The sequence below is a fragment of the Sus scrofa genome, chromosome 16 (assembly GCF_000003025.6).
Source record: "Sus scrofa isolate TJ Tabasco breed Duroc chromosome 16, Sscrofa11.1, whole genome shotgun sequence".
Classification (NCBI taxonomy): Eukaryota; Metazoa; Chordata; class Mammalia; order Artiodactyla; family Suidae; genus Sus; species Sus scrofa.
Window position 1 is genome coordinate 18,921,203 of NC_010458.4, and position 18,697 is coordinate 18,939,899.

Consider the following 18,697-nt stretch of genomic DNA (forward strand, 5'->3'; position numbering starts at 1 on the left):
TTTTGTTTGTTTGTTTGTTGGTGTTTTTTCCCCCTTTTATATAGGTTATTGGTGACTACTTTGGAAAAGAAGGTCGTTTTGAAATGCGACCGAATGTCAAATATCCTTGGGGACCTTTAAAACTGAGAATAGATGAAACCAGAATTGTGGAGCACACAAACAGCTCTCCTTGCAAAGCATGTAAGTTTAGAGCCTTAATTTGCTGTGTGTTTTATCATCTGTAGCATCAGGATAATGCAGTGGTTATTTAGGAGCTGTTCTGAAAGTCTGAATTTCTGTTTCTGGTGTGATGAAACCCATGGGGACAATACACAAACTGGCAACTGCCTTCATCAGAGGCTTCTGGGTCCTTCATTCCTTCCACACTTTTCCAAAACAGTAGAAGGCTTCTCCCTATTTTTACTAAAACCTTTTAGTATTTGAGGCTTACACTTTTAGGGGAAATTAAAACATCAAATACTAGTCAAATACTAGTTAGTGTCACTCACTTACTCATCTCTTGTTTTAAAGTTTGTATTTATTCTCATACCCCTCAGAAGCAAACAATGTCCCTTAAACACCTAAAGATTTACAAATTAGCAAATAAGTATAAAAGCTGTTATTTAGGAGCAGCTTGTCATAAATATAGAAGAAAGTGGACATTCTTTTAAGGAGTTTACAAGTAGAAAAATGGTTGGAAACCATTGCTTTAGAAAGGCCTTTCGATAAGCTATTGAGGGAGAGCAAAGTGAGTATTGACCTTTCAGGCCAGTTGGTCACTTGAGGCTGACAGATGTGTGCTCCTTATGTTTTAGGAACAGCCTTCGAACTGAGGCATTTATGTTTGTGCAATAACTGTGGGAAGGAATAAGTCAGAAACGTGTCAAAAACATAGTCTCTGGAGTTACAGGGCCTTGACGTGAAATCCCACTCTTGTCACTTACTAGTTTTGTGACCTGAGGAGTGTTCCTTTATTTCTTTAAGCCTCGGTTTTCCCATATGTAAAATGGAAGAAAGGTACCCAATTCTTAGGACAGTTTTGAGGATTCAGTATGCCTTCAAAATGCATTAAAGACTGTGGCCTAAACTCTTTCTCCACAAGTTGGCTATTTATCATTTTTATATAATAACTGGGACACTACTGAACTTGATTGTTTCAAATTGTTACTCACATTTTCACAAAGCTATATAAGACATTTGACTTGAAACTCTAACTTTGGTGAGAGAACATCTAAAAACAGAACATTAACCCAATGACTTTTTCACCAAATCTTCCAGCACTTGGAAGTGTCACCACCCATCTGTGAAAATGAGAAGTGCTGGGTCAGTCCCATAGTCTGTGCGGTTGACTCTCTGACTGTAAACTCAGAAGTGCCCGTGTATCCGGGAACTTGTTTCCAGTTTTCCCCGAATCCTTCTTGAACGTGCCTTATTTCCATTGTGCTCACTTTCTTGTAACAGTTTGTTCATCTAGGTCTTCCTTCCTTCCTTATTTTTTGGCCTCCCTGTGGCATATGGAGTTCCTGGGCCAGGGATCAGATCCTGTTTCACCACAGCGGGAACTCCCACCTAGTGCTTTTTTAAATGCTTTTTTTCTCCCCTGTAAAACATAGATGCTGTGACAGTGCAAACAGCGTTCATTTTACTGCTCAACTTTGGCGTGGGCACATACATAGTTCATTTTTAAAAAACCATTTATACAGATGGTTTTGCACTTGGTAGAAAACCCCCAAACCAAAAACGGAACCACAACTGTAACCATCACCACCACCAGCTCCACAACAGACAGGATCCCCTAGGAAATATTTCTTAAAATGAAAGGAAAATTGGAAAATTTGCCTCAGGTGGGAAATTAAACACTTTCCAGTGAATGAAAGCTTTCAATGAGTGAAAAGTCAGAATGAGGCATTTCTAACTATTTCTCAAAATGAACTCAGATTATCTATGTTTCTTTTTCAAGCAGGTGGCCTAGAAGAATCAGCAGTGACAGGAATTGTTGTGGGGGCCTTACTAGGAGCTGGCTTGCTAATGGCCTTCTACTTTTTCAGGTTAGGACGACTTTATGAAGTTTTAAAATTCACTCTCCTTAATTGCCTTTGTCACTTCTGACTTGTCCCTATCTTGTTCTTACCCCAAAAAGCATGGCGGTTGAAAGAGCTAAGCCATTCCTTTGGTGTGGCCCTGGCTTGGGGGCCAGTGGGTTAGCGTATTAGGAAGTGGGGGTCAGGGGTTTCTAGTGCCTCCCCCTGTGGGCCACAGAGCCACCGCTATCCTCTGCTCACAAATATTCTGACCTGGATTCCTACCACCCACCACATGCCTAAGCGGAGAGGGAATCTGGACAAAGGGGAAATCAACTTCCCCGTTCTCAGGCTTCCTCCAATTCAGAAAGAGATGCTGGCTTCACCTTCCATAGAGGAGGGAGTGGCTCTGAGCAGCCCATGTTCTCAGGCTGGTCTGTGCTCAGTGGTTGAGAACACACATGCCTGGCTACCACTGTGGTTATGGCTCAAGTCGTGTAAAGTTGTAATATTTATGTGTTCCAGACACTGATAGTTTTGCATCTGGAGGGCTGTCCATTCCTTTGTAATCTTTGGTGGTTGAATTTGTGGCTTCTTCTTAAGTCATTAAGATTTTTCATTTCTGCATGGAAATGTAACTCCGGGTGTCTGTGACTCTTTGTGGGAACAACTGTATTCCTGTACACTGCTGCATCTGATCTTTATCTAGGGCATGTCGTGAGAGTTGGGGAGAGCTTCTGTGGCAAAGTAGACAAGGCTTAACCCACAAAGCACCCAGGGAAGAAGGGGAAGGCTTGTTCTATGGCATCTGGGAAAGCAGGCCAATTGTCCTCCTTGAATAAGGGCATAATGCCTTGAGGCATACTACTTTAATCTTTGACCAGGGTTTCATATTCTGTCACTTCTCATTTATCAACTCCAGTCCAGATGTCCCTTGAGGGCATTCTTTGTAAGAGAAACCATAGTATTTTGGAGCCAAGTGAGGTTTTATTACTATGTTCACTTTCTCTTTACCCAGGAAGAAATACAGAATAACCATTGAGAGGCGAAACCAGCAAGAAGAGAGTAACATCGGAAAACATCGGGAGTTACGGGAAGATTCCATCAGATCCCATTTTTCGGTGGCTTAAAAGGAAGTCTGTTCTTTTGGCTTGAGATTCTTTAAGGAGATAGATGGGATGAAAGACATCAATGGAACAGAAGGGGCAATCCCGAAGAACTCATTCTTTTAAGCAGTTAGTCATTTCGTTGTTAAATTTCTTTAGAAGCTCAGGAACTATTATTAATCACCATATGCCTCCCAGCCTTTCATCTCATGACAAACAAATATAAGAATATAATGTCACTCTGTTAAATGTTCATACTGTTTTCAAGGGCATATGATTAGACTTATGTTTTGAAAGTCTGATGTCTCCATATCTTGATGGCTTTGGGGGGCATTTCACACAAGGATATAACATGTGTTTTTCTTAAATGAAATGTTTTATAGCTAGAATAAAATAATTTTTGCAAGTAGAATATTCTTAGAAAGAATTTAACCCTAAGAAGAAGAAAATGTGATGAAAAATCTCAAGATTAGAAAGACAGCGTTCCTTTCTCTAGCGCTGGTGGACAGAGCCGAGGTTGAGAACTGCTCTGTCCAGTGTGTATATTCAGGTCCTGACCTCATATCTCAAAAAGGAATTTCCTTCCTGTCTCCTTCAGCATCTCATAAAAGCTACTCTGGAGAGCTGTAACTAATGAGATAAGAGGATTTATGCAAGAAAAGCAAATCTAAAATGTTTCATTTTTTTAAAAATATAAAAAGCCCTATTTCACACTAACGTTTTATTTTTAAGTATTTTAGTCTTATATTTTGCTATTAGAAAATGTGTCTATTTTTTCATTTCAAAGATTAAATTTCATTTATATTTTAAAAGCATAGGTAAAGTGTACAACAAACCAATAATGATGAAAGATGCCTTTCTTTTTCTCTGTTTTCCTCTTCGCCTTGGCCATAGCCTAATACTAATTGCTGCTTTAACTACAGAGATCTAGAAATGTATTCATAGTATAGAATGTACAGGAGTACATCCATTTACGTGTTTTAAAGGTATTATCTTTGAGATAGATTCTTTCTAGTTCTGGCCAAATGATGAGTATCAAATGATCAAGGATGAAATTTATTAGGATTAAGTCGAGTTTTATAAAGAGACAGCCCTTTTTTTTTAAGAAGAACTTTATGAGTTAGAACTTGAATCACAGAAATGCTAAATTTAATAAATGCATACAAGACATTTTACCAAAATTCACAATGATAATTTTGGTTTAAATAAGGATTCCAAATAGCTATTATAGTCCCTTTCAGTAAACTCCACAGAGCTTTGCAACCGTCCACTAAAAACCCGTGTAATGGGGGCTTGGGTATGGCTATGAGGCGTTTGGACGAGGTTTAATAAGTACTTACTGAATCTCTACTTTGCACCCAGTGCTCTTCACATAGGTTTAAACTCAGGTTGCCGCTGTCATGTATAATTTGTGGAGAAAACAGACAGTGAGGGAAGATTGGGGAGATGCCAGATCAGTGTACCATCTTAAAATGATATTGTGAGGGTCTTTCATTAATAATGCCTGAGCATCTGGAAAATAGTTTTAAAAATTATCTTAACGTCTAAAGGACATCTAGAGGAGGAAAATAGAGGAGTTTAAGAAAATAAGGAAATATAGGAATTTGAATCATTCCTTGGTAGTGATGGAGGCTGTGGGTCACACAGGTGGAGGCAGAGTAAGTGAAAGCTGCGTGTCCTGCAAGTTGGAGGAGCTTGCTTTCTGGAGGAGTCTGCCTCCATCACGCCAGTCAAAGTGAACGGATTATTTCTACGTGAGGCACATTCCCCCTCTATTGTTTAAAAATGGAATGTGGGCAGCTGGAGAACATGATAAAACAATGAACTCTGATCAACTGAAGGAGCTAGGCTGTCATTCTCCATGCTGGGTGCAAAGGAAAAAGTGCTAAATTCAAAACAGGACGGAAAAAGAAGGCAAGAAAGGCAAGCTCCAGCAATTCTAATGTAGGAAGAGAGTCTGGGAAGTAAAATCCAGGAAAGCAAAGCATTTAACATCTCAGGACTCAGAGTGAAAACATCAGTGTGAGGTTTGCCTCCCTCTTATTTTCGTGAGTTGAGAGCTTATTTCACTGTCATTTTAATTTTTCCATATATTTTAGAGATGTTCATTTTCTACTATCTTATGCTTGTAAAAAACATTAAAGTTTTGAACTTATGTGCTTACTACAGGGGAAAAACACTCTACCTGGTTGCATGCAGTCTTTGGGAAGAAACATTTCCAACCTTTTATATAGGGGCCCATTAATTCTTAATATTTTTAAAGCAAATATCTTTTATTTCTACTTTAGGTAGAGGAAGAGTTCTAAACTTAATATTAAATCCCCAGAAAAAAATCTTAAAAATTTAAATTTAGTCTTTTAAAAATGGTAGAGCAAATCCGGAGGTTTTTGATTTGTGGATGCCATTCTCTTCCAATCTTAAAGCGATTCTGAGGTTCTTGAGGTTGACTATTTACATGTCTGTTGTCTATCCTTTCTTCTTTGAAATCATCATATGAGTTACCAAAACTCTACTGAAATTTGAAAACTCCCTTAAGTTGGGAAACCTTTGCTAAAAGAGTAGGTGTTTGGCCCAAGGTTAAGACTTCTTGGGATTTAAGATTCTAACTGCTGACATCTTCCACAATTAGTCATTCATACTTCACCAGTAGCCACATACCATATAGTAAAAGAAGTAGGACTTTGGCTTTTAAATTATTCTATAAATTATTACCCTGAAGTCCAGAGTGTTCAGATTTCAAAAGGGATTCTTCATCAGTACTTTCTCATCTCGCCAAACATAAGTTGACGCTGATACAGGTCAAAGTGAGTATATACTTTTTGTGTATACTCTTGGTGTGGGAAATAAATATAGGTTTTATGGTCATCATCATCATCTTCTTAGGTTTTTTTTCTTTTCTGCACTCAGAAATGAAAGCTTTCACCAGGCCATCACTTCTATTGAGGAAGAACTTTCTGTATAGACTGTGTGTCTTCCTCCAGGATGACCACAAGCTCTACAAGGAAGTCCCTGTAAACAGTACATTTCTCAGAAGGACCATCAGCTTGTCCTTTCCTGAACCTCAGACATGGTTCCACAGGCTTTAAAGTGGTTCTTTACATTTCAGAAGTTCTACTTAATGGAGGGAGGGGAGAAAGAGATAGAAAGACAATGCCTCTTTTTCTCCTCTTCCTTAAATTCAAAGACTTGGTGCTTTGGAATATCAATCACTTCTCCGTCTGGCTCCTGGAATCATTCACTTATTCAAGGCCCCTGTGCCCTTTGTGCCCCTAACCAACCGCTTTCCTTCTGGTTTTCCCTGATTTGGGGAATGTAAGATTCGCCACTAACCGTGACATTGAGGCCATTGTATAGACCTGATACAGACAAAGACAGGAATTCAGATTAGGTCCAGCACCTCCTTGTGAGGGAGCATAAAGTGGCTGTTTGTGGAAGTCTCTTTCGGAGACCAAATAGAATGTTATGTCACTGGAATTAGGGGAGGGTTTATAAACTGAAAGGAATGCATACCTATGTTTCTTGGGACGTGAAGCATTCAGATCCTGAGTGGATGCTGTCATAATGCCAAACATCAAGCAAAACTAGCAAAATGGTGTTTTGCTAAATTGGTCCCTCAATCTACATTTCCTAGGTTTTGTTTAGTTGTGCCTTGTGGTTCAGTGCTTCGTAAGGAAGCTGAAGATGAGCTGAACTTCTTCTTCAGTGGGAAAAACTAAAACTATCTACAAACATGGAATATGTTTTGGGTGCAGTGTGGAAGCATAGAGAATGAGATGTTGCTGTTGAGAGGGATCTGTTCCTTTTCTGGATCTTTAGAAAGACAGAATAACCCATAATTTCGTTCTTCTGCAAGAAGCACGGGCCACACTCAGCAAGAAGAATCAGGATCAACAACATTTCTCTAAAGAGATGATAAAATATACCCCTATAGTATAACTGCTTATATGTGTGAGGCCAGACTTTCTTCAGGTACTTCAACCAAAATAACATTTCACAATACACAATGCAGAAGCAGATATTAGAATCCAATTGTTTTCTATTAAGTGGGACATTAAAGATATTTGAAAAATTAAAAAAAAATCAAGATCAGGCCCTTCCAAAAGAAACAGAAGAGGGTAGTGTTGCCAGCTGCTGTCATCTTTACCACCCCTTCCTCCCCAGCCCCTGCCCAGTGTCCACTGCAGCTCCAAAGATGCATGAGCATCTTGCTCATGCAGGGCTCAGATGTTTGGGAGCGGATCCTCCATACCTCCTGACAGGGAAAGAAGACAGCATGCTGGCTGGAAGAATGTAGCTGGCTTCTGATCAGAACCTTTACCTAACTTGACCACATGCTGTCTGGGCAGTTCAAGCCTGTGATGTGCATATACTACAGCAAACCTGGCTCTGGTTTTCAGCTTGCCGGTCTCACGCATGTCTCTTGCAGGTATAACCCCCCATAGCTAGGCTCTAGGATTAAAAGGACTTTCAAAAGGTTGTGGATTGGAGTTTGTTTGAATTTCTCATTAACCACTAATATTAATTCATACCAAAGGCAAAGCAATTCTAAACCAGCTGATGCTATTAATGCTCATATTTTAAGCTACTTCAAATACAGGGAGAGGGTTTCAATGGGAGTTGAGTCTCAGAAGTGAAAATCCATATGCTGTAATAATGTATACATATCAGGTGTGGGATGATTCCTAGGCGACATATTTGAACAAGCAGAATTAAGAGCAAAAATGCTGCACTGCTTTGATTCACGTGTTTTAAGACCTCAGTTTCTAGGTGCAAGGAATAAAGGGCCCATTCACCAGTGCAAGTCACAACACAGGCTACCAAAGTAGTTTTTCTTTGCTAGGAGAACAAAGCTGTCATGGCACGTAATAACTGGGCAGAGAAGGTTGAGAAAGAGGAAAATTTGGATTTAGAGACAGGATGTCCTATTTATTATTCACTGCCAAAATCTTAAACTGTTGAGTGTGCTGTGTTTTACAAGGCAGCAATGAGGTACCCTTAACAGCGTGGGGATGCTGTGAGTTTGCAGACCTTTTTGCTGGGGCCCTGAATTCCCTGTGCATGGTGAACAACAATCCAAGAGGACACAGTGCAGACACTGTGGGGGATTTACTTCTGCAGCCCTCGTCTTCTGGGCCATATTACTCATTGATAATTTGCATATAGGTCTACCGAACAATACAGCTACCATGAGTCTGGTAGAAAAAAGTAAAAGCTGCACGAGCTACAGTACAGTTTACTATTCTAATGTAAGTAGAACTATCTGCATATAATGTGATTTAATTTATTGTTTTATGTAGAAAATGAGAATTAATAACTGTGGATATAACCCCTGTTTTGTATAATGTATTTTATTTCTGGTGCAAACTGGTCATTTAAGATATCTACTTTATTTGGTGTTTGGATAGAAATGTGTATGTATTCTTGTAAATGTTTCTGTTAAGCAAGAATGCCACATGCTCACAGTATAACAATGTGTTCTCATTAAAAAAATACATCCCACAGAAACCCTTTCCTGTTTATGATTCAACCAACATAAACTGCACATATCCATAGTCTCTGATGACTTTCTGTTCTTCTAGGATCAGCTGAAGTAAAAGATCAATTAGCAGATGTGATGAATTGTGCTGTTTGATTGATACCCATGAAAGAACTCAAGAAATTTCTTCCCAGAAAAGGGAAATTTGCAGAAAGAAGGAAAGAATGTATTATTTAAAATGAGAAGTAAACCTTGGATTGTCAGGGGAGGGAAGAAAACTCCAGGAAGGATATTATCCTGAGTCTCTATATCCTGAGAAGCAGAGCTACATGGTGGCCTTGCTGACTCCCATTTGTGTCCCCTGCCCACTCTGCAGAGGTCAGCTTTGTCATCCTGAAGAGCTCCTCAGGTTCTAGTGGACTAAGCAAGGCTAGAGCCTCGAGGTGCTCTGGGTGCCTTTGATTTGTAAAAAGTTGCCTCCCTCTCCGGGAAGTTAGTGGTGATGTATTTTAAGCCCAAGAAATGCATAGTGATTCTCATGATTTTGTGATTGGATCAGGGTGCCCCAGGGCCTGCTGCTGCTGCTGCGGCCACTGCCAGTGAGGGCCCCTGACAATACTGCAATGCCACTCACACTGTGTTTGAGAGGATTCTGCAGCAGGGTGGGAATTGGGGGGGAAATGCGGGGGCGAGGGGATGTGAGTGGGCATGGCAGGAATGAAAGGTGGGGCCAGGAAACCTCCAGGAAACACAGGGTGTCTCAGTCCACTCAGGCTCAGTAACAAAATACTACAGACTGGGAGCTTACATGACAGAAATTTATTCCTCACGGTTCTGGAGGGTTTGGTTCCTGGTGACGGTTTTCCTCCTGGCTGATAGATGGCTGCCTTTTTCCTGTGTCCTCACATGGCCTTTTCTGTGTGTGTATGTGTGTGCATAGAGAGAAAGGGTGGGGGGGGCTCTCCAGTGTCTCTTCTTACAAGGACACTAATCCTATGATGAGCCCCCTCTTTATAACCTCATTTAACCTTAATTACTTCCTAAGAGGTCCCATCTCAAAATACAGCCACACTAGGGGTTTGGATTTCAACACATGGACTTTAAGGGGCATGTAAACATTCAGTCCACAACCCAGGGTATTTCCAAGACTTTGCCACATCACTTTGGGGACCATGGCCTCCCTGAATCTCTCCGTTCCACATCCTACCCATTTTGAATTTCTTCACGCGTGTCCAGCATCCCACAATAGGCCAAAGATCCTCATGACTGTGGCTAGTGTGTGTGGGGGGTGTCCCTGGAAGAACCAAATGTCACTGATTTAGGGCCCCTCCCTAACCCTAAATCATGGGCTTCTGATTTGGACTTAAATAGCAGCTACTATTGGGAGAGGTACCAATGGCTGCATGCCTTAAAAAAAAATAGCAATTTAATAAACCATCTGTTAGCATCAAACTAGAATCAAGAGAAACAATTCCTTTTGCAGGCTTTGTGCAACCCTGACCATCATTAGCTGCAGAGGCCCTATCATTCCCATTTCATAGATAAGGCCACTGGAGCCAGGCTCCAGGGGTTAATCGCCCGGCTCTGATCCTTGTGGCTATGCCACCTGTGTGGCAATGGGCATAGTCACAGGGCCACGCTCATCGGGCTACTGTGAGGACCTCAAAATTAGCACAGAGTGAAGCATTCAATAGAACAATTACCACACTTTCCTATTTCCTCGGACAAGGAGACAAAATCTTCAGTGGGCCATTTTTGAGGACTTTCAAGACAATTTGGCTTGATGACACCCAGCTGTGCCCTCTTAGAGGATGAAATGAGAGACTATGAGGAGAAAGAGATCCTTTTTATATACACTGTCCTACCCCCACCCACCCACAGGGTCCAGATTAGGGCCAGGAGGGGACAGTAATGGCCACACTGCCTCTGAAGCTCTCAGAGGGTTTGAGCAGTTTCATTCAAATCTGGTTCCCCTCAGAGTGGAGGTGTCTCAGAGGCCACAGGTGTCCCACTTTCTAAGGCCCTGGCTGAGCAGGTCCTAAGGATTGCTCCCTGACAGCGTCCTCCTGGCAATGCTCACTAGCAGCACCTGCTCCCGCTACGACATGAAGGACCCTCATCGCCTGCAACCCAGGTCTCCCCTGAGAAGGCTCGGATTTCGTCCCATATGCAATAGAGACATTGCATAAGTATGTTGGTGGGTGGGTGGGGATTTCCAGTGTAGACAAATGGGGTTCTTATTCCACTGCCACTCCAGTGTGCCAAGAGAGACCAGCCATTGCGCAGGCTGGTGCAAAATGACCTCATCAAAGCCATGAAGTTCCTGGTGCTCACAGGGGCTTCTCCTCCACCCCAGGGGCGCCTAGGGGTCCCAGAGACCATGTAAAGACAGAGCATGATTCCAGAAAGCCTGACAAGGCAGAGGGTTGGTATGGCAGATTTGAGAGGCTGAATTCCAGGCTGGCCACCTCCTCCACATGCTTCTGTGTGGTGGCCAGCGATGGGCACCCTCTGGTGGTGGCGGGGGAACCGAGGGGGTGGGGATGTGGTGGACCGGTACCATAACATGCTTGAGAAGCACCAGCTGTGTGGGAGAGTCTGTGCTCCCCCAGAGGGGGTGTCCTGGGTGCTGCTAAAGGTATTTTGTGCTTTTAGGAAAAAATCCGGCAATAGAACCTGCCACCTGGTGTCTTAGCATATACCCTTGATGATGACTCTCAGCATTTTATTCAGAAGGAAAATGAGGAAGGAGCCAGAGAGCCGGCCTGTCTCAGGTCAATCACGTATGTATGGAGAGCTTGCCACTTGCCAAGACTGCGCTAAGCACCTTAGATGTGCTCATTTATGGAACTGGATATGGTGATCCGGATGTCACCCCTACGAAAATGGTCACCCTCCTTACTAGAGGTGTGTGAACTGAGGCACAGAGAGGCTACGTAACCTGCCCAAGGCCTCCCAGCTACTAAGCGGCAGGGCTGGGGTTTGAAATCAGACTGTGGGCTTTATCAACGACCACACTAAACCAGAATCCCGCAGCTTGTGGTCATGGTAGGTCTCGCGTGCTTTTCATCACCTTCCCATCCAATGGGTTCCCATCCACCTCTCCTTCTCCATTTTCACGGTCGCGAAACAAAGCCCTTATCACCTTAAAATTAGCAGGGAGCAGCCTCCTAACTTATGTCTAAGCTCTCCTCTTTTAACTCATTTTTCTCACCACTGCCATGTCAGTCTCCCTGAAATGCTGCTGTGACAATGTTACTCTCTAGTGCAGTAACTTTTGACTCTCATTCCTCAGATTCCATATGCTGTGCCTAGTGTTCACAGCCCTACACTCAGTCTTGCTTTATTACCTTATTACTCACTACTTCTGTCAAATTGTGCTGAAATCGACTTATGCAAACTGATTTACCTGTCCCCACACTTTCCTGCCAGTGACATTTTATTTGCACTCTTCCTCCCACCTGGAAGACCCTTTGCTTTCTTTTTTATTTATTTTTTTCTTTTTAGAGCCATAGGTGTGGCATAGGTAGGTTCCCAGGCTAGGGATGGGATCAGAGCTACAGCTGCCGACCTGTGCCATAGCCACAGCAACGTGGGATCCAAGCCGTGTCTGTACCTACACCATAGCTCATGGCAATGCCGGATCCTTAACCCACTGAGCGAGGCCAGGGATTGAACCCACGTACTAATGGATACTAGTCGGGTTTGTTACCACTGAGCCTGCAACGGGAATTAATTAATTAATGCATTTATTTATTTTCCCCTTGCTTTCTAATTGGGTGCCTCCTTTATCTATAGGTCACATCCCATCTCCTCTATAAGCTCCCCTCACCCTCACCTCATATGGGTTCTGCCTTATTTTGTGGCATTTATTGTCTCAGGGGTTATGAATGGGTGGTCTGCAGATGTGTTTTATTTGGCCAGCTGGTGTTTATAAAAGAAAAAAAAAAAAAGGGAATTTGAATGTTTTTGGATGGGCAAATGCTCTCTGGTTTGCCAGACTCTCACATTCCTGATGCTCTTACACCCAGTTTTCTTCACTGATTTACATCAGGCTTTGGGGCTTGCCAACTCTGTGAGTACAGCTACCTGGACAATCTCATGGAGCTTTGTACCATCTCTTCTTTCTTTTCTTCCTTCTCCTTCTCTCTCTCCCTCTCTCTCTCTCGGACTGAATCCTAGCCACATATGCGACCTATGCCACACCTACAGCAACTCTGGATCCTTTCACCCACTGCACTGGGTCTGGGGACAAACCTGTACCTCTGCAGTGACCTGAGCTGCTGCAGTCAGATTCTTTTTTTTTTTTTTTTTTTTTTTGCAGTCAGATTCTTAACCCACTGCACCACCGTGAGAACTCCTACGCGATCTCTTATATTGCCACCTTACTTATATTTTCAATGTCATCATTTCCAAGTTGCTGGTCTTCAAAGAATTCCTTGACACTTTAGATTTGTTTCTCTTCCTTTATCATTTCTGTCAAATATTAAATGATTCAAAATAAAGTATTTCCTGCACCAGAGGAATTACTTCTAAAAAGACTGGAGACTCCATGTAGTTTTGTCATGTTAACTTTCATTCCATAATGTGTCTGTTTTGTGAAATTTTCTTAAAATTGGCATTTTTTTTTTTTTTCCTTTTTAGGGCCACACTGCAGCATATGGAAGTTCCAAGCTAGGGGTCAAATTGGAGCTGCAGCTGCCACATACACCACAGCCACAGCAATGCCAGATCCAAGCCATGTCTGCAACCTACACCACAGCCCATGGCAACGCTGGATCCTTAACCCACTGAGCAAGGCCAGGGATCGAAATCACATCTTCATGGATACTAGTCAGGTTTGCCATTGCTGAGCCATATGGGAACTCCAAAATTGGGATATTCTTAAATGGCCTATAATAAGGAGAACTCTAGAACTTAAATCCCTGCTTTTCTACTTAGTTGTTGTTGGGCCCAGCAAACTATAGGCCTTTCTGTGCCTCAGTTTCCTCCTTTGAACAATCAGGAGAATAATAACTACTTTGTAGGGTTCAGACGGCATCTGCAAAAGCTCAATAATTTATTTGGAGCACAATAAATCATTAGGCAGCCTTACTTAGTACTTCGAGTTCTTGGATGTCTGCTGCCAAGCCTGGCCCCGGAGTTCCCATCGTGGGGCAGTGGAAATGAATCTGACTAGCATCCATGAAGATGCAGGTTCGATCCCTCGCTGGGTGGGTTAATGATCCAGCGTTGCCATGAGCTGTGGTGTAGGTCGCAGATGCGGCTCAGTTCTGGCATTGCCGTGGCTGTGGCATAGGCTGGCAGCTACAGCTCTGATTCAACCCCTTGCCTGGGAACCTCTATGTGCCACAGGTGCGGTCCTAAAAAGACCAAAAAGAAAAATAAAAACAAAAAACTGGGGCCATGGGGTCTTTTTGGCATAGTCCTTGTGATAGATATGCACCCTTCTAATCTCCTCCTCATTTCATAGATGACGTTGAGCTGAAGATGAAGACTGTAAGTGTGAGACAGAGCATCTACGATAGCGGGGGTCTGCGGCACAGACCCTCTGCCCAAGTCTGTTGCCAGTCCTGTATCTCACGCAGTGCCCACTGCAGCCCGAGGAGGCTGGCACAGCGTCACCTCTGAGACAGAGTGCTTAAACATCTTGCCTGGTTCCTCAGCCAGGAAACGACAGAGCCACGGCCCAAAAGTCGGAAACATGGCTCCAGAACCCAAGCTCTCCTCCCTCTCAAATATGCCATAGGTGCACTCAGGGTTGTCCTCATTGGAAGTAGGCCTACGAGACCCTCAAAGACCCATCTTTAATCCTCTGTCACCTCCTACCCTATCACAATCATGATGATCAGAAAAAGACTGAACATTTATAGCAGAATGTAGGACTGGAGCTCAGAGGTTCCCAAGTACCTTCTATAGCCAGGTGTCAATTCAAGGAGTTTTACCAGTTTGTGCTGAAATAAGGAAAATTAGGACAAATGATGGGGAAATGTTCACAAACACAAGTTGATTCAATATTTAAAGCGCTGGCTCTGTTCCTGTGATTCTAACAGTGATTTTGCGTCTGAGTTGTGAAAATACCTTTTCTATTATAATATGGTAGTGATAATAGTAGTGGGTTTTTAATGTCTTTATTAGACAAAATAAAAATTGGCCAATAATGGCTGAAATTTGTGAAATCCACCAGTCTAGAATCATAGTCTGTTGTCTGATGGAACTACACAATGTCAGCTTATTTATTCACTGTAATGTGAGACTATACCTTGTCTTCTGGGCCAGGCTTCCCCCCTTTTTTTGTATCTGAGGAGCTCAGAGATAACTGCTGAGTAAATCCCTGCTGGCTGATTCTTTTAGGGGCCACGAAAAACCCGTATCACAGTCTTCTCTTTGTCCTCCTTTGAGAGATGGCTCATATTCTGACTAACTGAATGATTAACAAGCCATTTTCAAACCCAAACTTTTGGCAGAACAAACACCTCTGACTGAGATATTTCACAGTTTCCCTCCTCCAAAGCTTTCATAGCTGTTTCTCAAAAAGTCTCCAATGTTTAGCTTTTAGCTACTTTACAAGCAGCTTCTAACTGAGACAGATCACTACTCATTAGCTTATTATAATAACAACAATATGGATAGTGACAGTAATTCAACACGACTTTGGAGGCCTCCACTGACTGTGTTCTTCCAAACCATCACACTAGCCCCCCCTTTCCCTCTTACTTTAAGCCTTTTAAAACTTAGCTGCTTTGACTTCAGAGAAGAAAGGACAGCCCGATGTCCAAGGCCTACATATCACTGCAGATGCTTCTTTGCATTTTATTCTCATTTCTCCAATCCAAGATCCTGTATCTTCTCATTCAAGTAAGCCATGGCTCAAAGCCGTTCTTAGATTTTATTTAAGAATTAATTGCCATTCTCTGGTTCATCTCTGTCATATAATAGGAACCCACAGGTGGTGTGCTGGAGCTGGCTCCTACTGGCTTGTGAGAACAATTTGTACATTTTCAGGAACTTTGTGAGCTGGTAAGCAATGCCATCATTAAAAACTAAATCATACAAACATACAATTAATTTTATTAAGGACAAAGGTAATAAATACTCAAACTATCACTTTCTAATTACCACATTTTTCCTACTCTCTATGCATTTGAGGTCATTTATGTTACTTGATCTGTAAGGTATCTGTGCAGAAATACAAAATAAGGATGTGCTTGCTACAGTATTTCTCTTCCTAGCTGCACATTCTGCATCTTCGCACCTGTAGCTTGATATGGGCCATGGTACCAGTATTTACACCATGGAAACCAACAAACACTACATGTCACAGCATGTTCCCTTAAGTGTTTACCAGCACACCACTGTCCGCCACACTCCTCTTCCTATTAGCTGAACCCAGAACTCAACCCATCAATGCCAATTCTCCTTCACAGATAAGGGAATTGATGTTCTGAGAAGTTAAATGATCTGTTCAAGACCTCACCTGAACCCAGCTGATAAATAGTAAACTCAGATCTTGAGCCCAGGTCTTCAAAAACCTAGTGTTCTTTTTTAGACTAGCAGATGAGACACCTCAGACCCTAGAAGAATGCTGAGTGTGGATGAAACCCCAGCTTAATAACAGCCCTGGAGAGAGTTGTGCCCTAAGGGTTTGCCAACAGATCAAAGATTTTGATTCCTGTAACAGAAATCCTTCAAAGAGGAAAATGTTTTTGTGGCCTCAGCTAATATTCCCAAATTATTGTCTCACAAGAAATCTTCAGTATTTTAGTTAGGTTTGTGTATGCACTGTGAATTGGGGGATGGGAAGCGGAGAATGACACAAAAGGATGAGAATCACTAGGAATCTGTAATTGGGAGCTCTGCTGTTGAATCATTTAGACTCCGGCCCCCAACCCCCTCCTAAACGTACGCACACCATGTGGCACACATGATAAAGTTGGGAACATGATAGAAAATATAGAAAATAAAAATTCAATTCAAAGTAATTGAAATATGGTAGGCTGTCCAAGTAAGAGCTCAGGCCATATCATTTGCATAACACCCTCTTGTGACACTTTTAATATTGTATTTATAATGTGGAAACTATCTAAGCACGCTCATAGCAGAGCACAGAACTTTTTAACAGGTTTCCCCAAGAGTAATGAGTAGAATTTCCTAAACAGAATGAGAAGTCCACCATCAGCCTCCACCTTGGAAATCATTCATGTGAACTACATAAACTCTCAGAGACAGGCCACCATCTTTTTTAAATCTCTGATAGAGCAAGCTGTTTTTAATATGCTTAATTTTACTTCTATAAAATCAATACAACAAATGTATTAACTGATAATAAATTAATTTTCAGGTGATTACCTGCATGGCCCAGCTACTGCCTCAAAGGACTGTGCCCTCATTGCCACACATGCACAGTGCCTCCATGAACATCAGCTATGTTTCCATAATGGCATTTTTCTTTCTTTTGTCTTTTTGCCTTTTCTAGGGCCGCTCCAGCAGCATATAGAGGTTCCCAGGCTAGGGGTCTAATCGGAGCTGTAGCCGCTGGCCTACGCCAGAGCCACAGCAACATGGGATCCAAGCCGTGTCTGCAGCCTACAGCACAACTCATGGCAACACCAGATCCTTAACCCACTGAGCAAGGCCAGGGATAGAACCCGCAACCTCATGGTTCCTAGTTGGATTTGTTAACCACTGAGCTGCGACGGGAACTCCCCATAATGGTATTTCTGACTCCATATCCAATTCTCAATATTCATTCTCGACCTCCCACCCCCAAACTTTATCTTCTTTTCTATCTTAGGAACTCGGGCACATTGTTAATGTTTCTGTTGACCAGCACAATATACAGTGTTAAAAGAGTGTTTATCTAGATGCGATGTTAAGCTAAATAAAAAAGAGCCATAGACTTGGGTCTATGGGTATTCAAATTACAATGACCCCCTGAACATTTAAAGTGTGAGTGATCCTTTCTGCCTCACAAATGAGGGACTGTGAATAGGCAAGAAAGACTACATCCAGTGGCCCTCTGGAGGGCTGGGGGCCATTTTGGTGTTCACGTGACTCTCCTCTTTACTATCATTATGTCCAACGGGGATACAGAGAAGCGTAGGAAGCTTACACTGTTAGCTGACCACAGACCTCGAAGAGAGAAGCCCTATCTGGGTAACCCTGACAGATTTTATAACGCTGTTCTCATAGACCACGTAGAAGACACAAAGTCCAAGCATGGCCTGTGTCAATGAAAATCACTAATTCTTTCATTCCATTTGGTAAGGAGGATTCCTGATGTGACCTGGACTTGAGAAGTCCATAGTAACTCCGTTATACTGGTAGGTCCCCCAGGGTGTCATTCTTTAAATCCCATTCGAACATGTACAGGAGACATTCCTGCAGCCTACTTAGGAAACTATTTCTTGAGGAACAGTCATCACATTTCTGAAAAATTATGGTGGCAGCTGATCCAAAATCTTGGCCTTGAACTCCAGCCAATGTTTTCTTGACTCCAAAGTGTCCTGCCAAAACAAAGTAATTGCACAGCTGACAGACCCTCTCTTGTTACCTCTTAGGAATGACCATAATTTACAGCCTGCAATGCCAATGGGGGTCTCCCAGTGAACACACAGCTACTCTGGGTGCATTTCAGTGAGTCATCTCAGGGCTAATAAACTTCTCATATTTACCTTCTCAGGAAAACACGGAATTCCTTGTTTGAGGAGAACGAACATCACCGATAAGGAGCTCTCTTTTCACTCTAACTGCGTGCTCCTTTTTTCCTTCCAAGGTGCCTAATGGTTTCCTGACCTAACGGTTTGGTGCCATTTCCTGAGACCTCCAATTTTTCTCCCAGATGCTGGTAGAAGTGGCCATGACCAAAGTTGTCACTATGGGGACTTGTTAAAGGAAACACATCATATATGGTTTTAAAAACAGACACAGGCTCTCTCTTTCTAAAAGGGATAATTGTTTAATTTCGCAGAAAGAATATTTTAAACTTGACTGCTTTGTTTTAAGGCAAAGTACGTTCTGGGCTCAGGATCCTCCAGGCTGTAGATTCTAGACTCTAGGAGCCTTGGAGAAGGGCAGGCAGGAAGGATGGAAGACATATCTCTGAACTGCGTGAC

At 42.4% G+C, this 18,697-nt stretch overlaps 1 protein-coding gene and 1 long non-coding RNA gene across 3 annotated transcripts in view; one reads left to right on the plus strand and one right to left on the minus strand.

Annotated features, from left to right (window-relative positions):
• NPR3 (natriuretic peptide receptor 3) overlaps positions 1 to 8,611 on the plus strand; it is an 88,274-nt gene extending 79,663 nt beyond the window's left edge. The window contains exons 6-8 of one of the 2 annotated variants that reach the window (XM_021077059.1): positions 45 to 180; positions 1,940 to 2,027; positions 3,019 to 8,611. In XM_021077059.1, coding sequence (XP_020932718.1) covers positions 45 to 180; positions 1,940 to 2,027; positions 3,019 to 3,130 — 336 coding nt within the window. In that variant the 3' untranslated portion in view covers positions 3,131 to 8,611. The remainder of the gene's footprint in view (positions 1 to 44; positions 181 to 1,939; positions 2,028 to 3,018) is intronic. The other variant, XM_021077060.1, reaches the window with a different exon arrangement.
• The window catches only part of LOC102162488, a 441,109-nt gene that overhangs the window by 8,661 nt on the left and 413,751 nt on the right, over positions 1 to 18,697 (minus strand). The gene's annotated exons all lie outside the window — the stretch shown is intronic.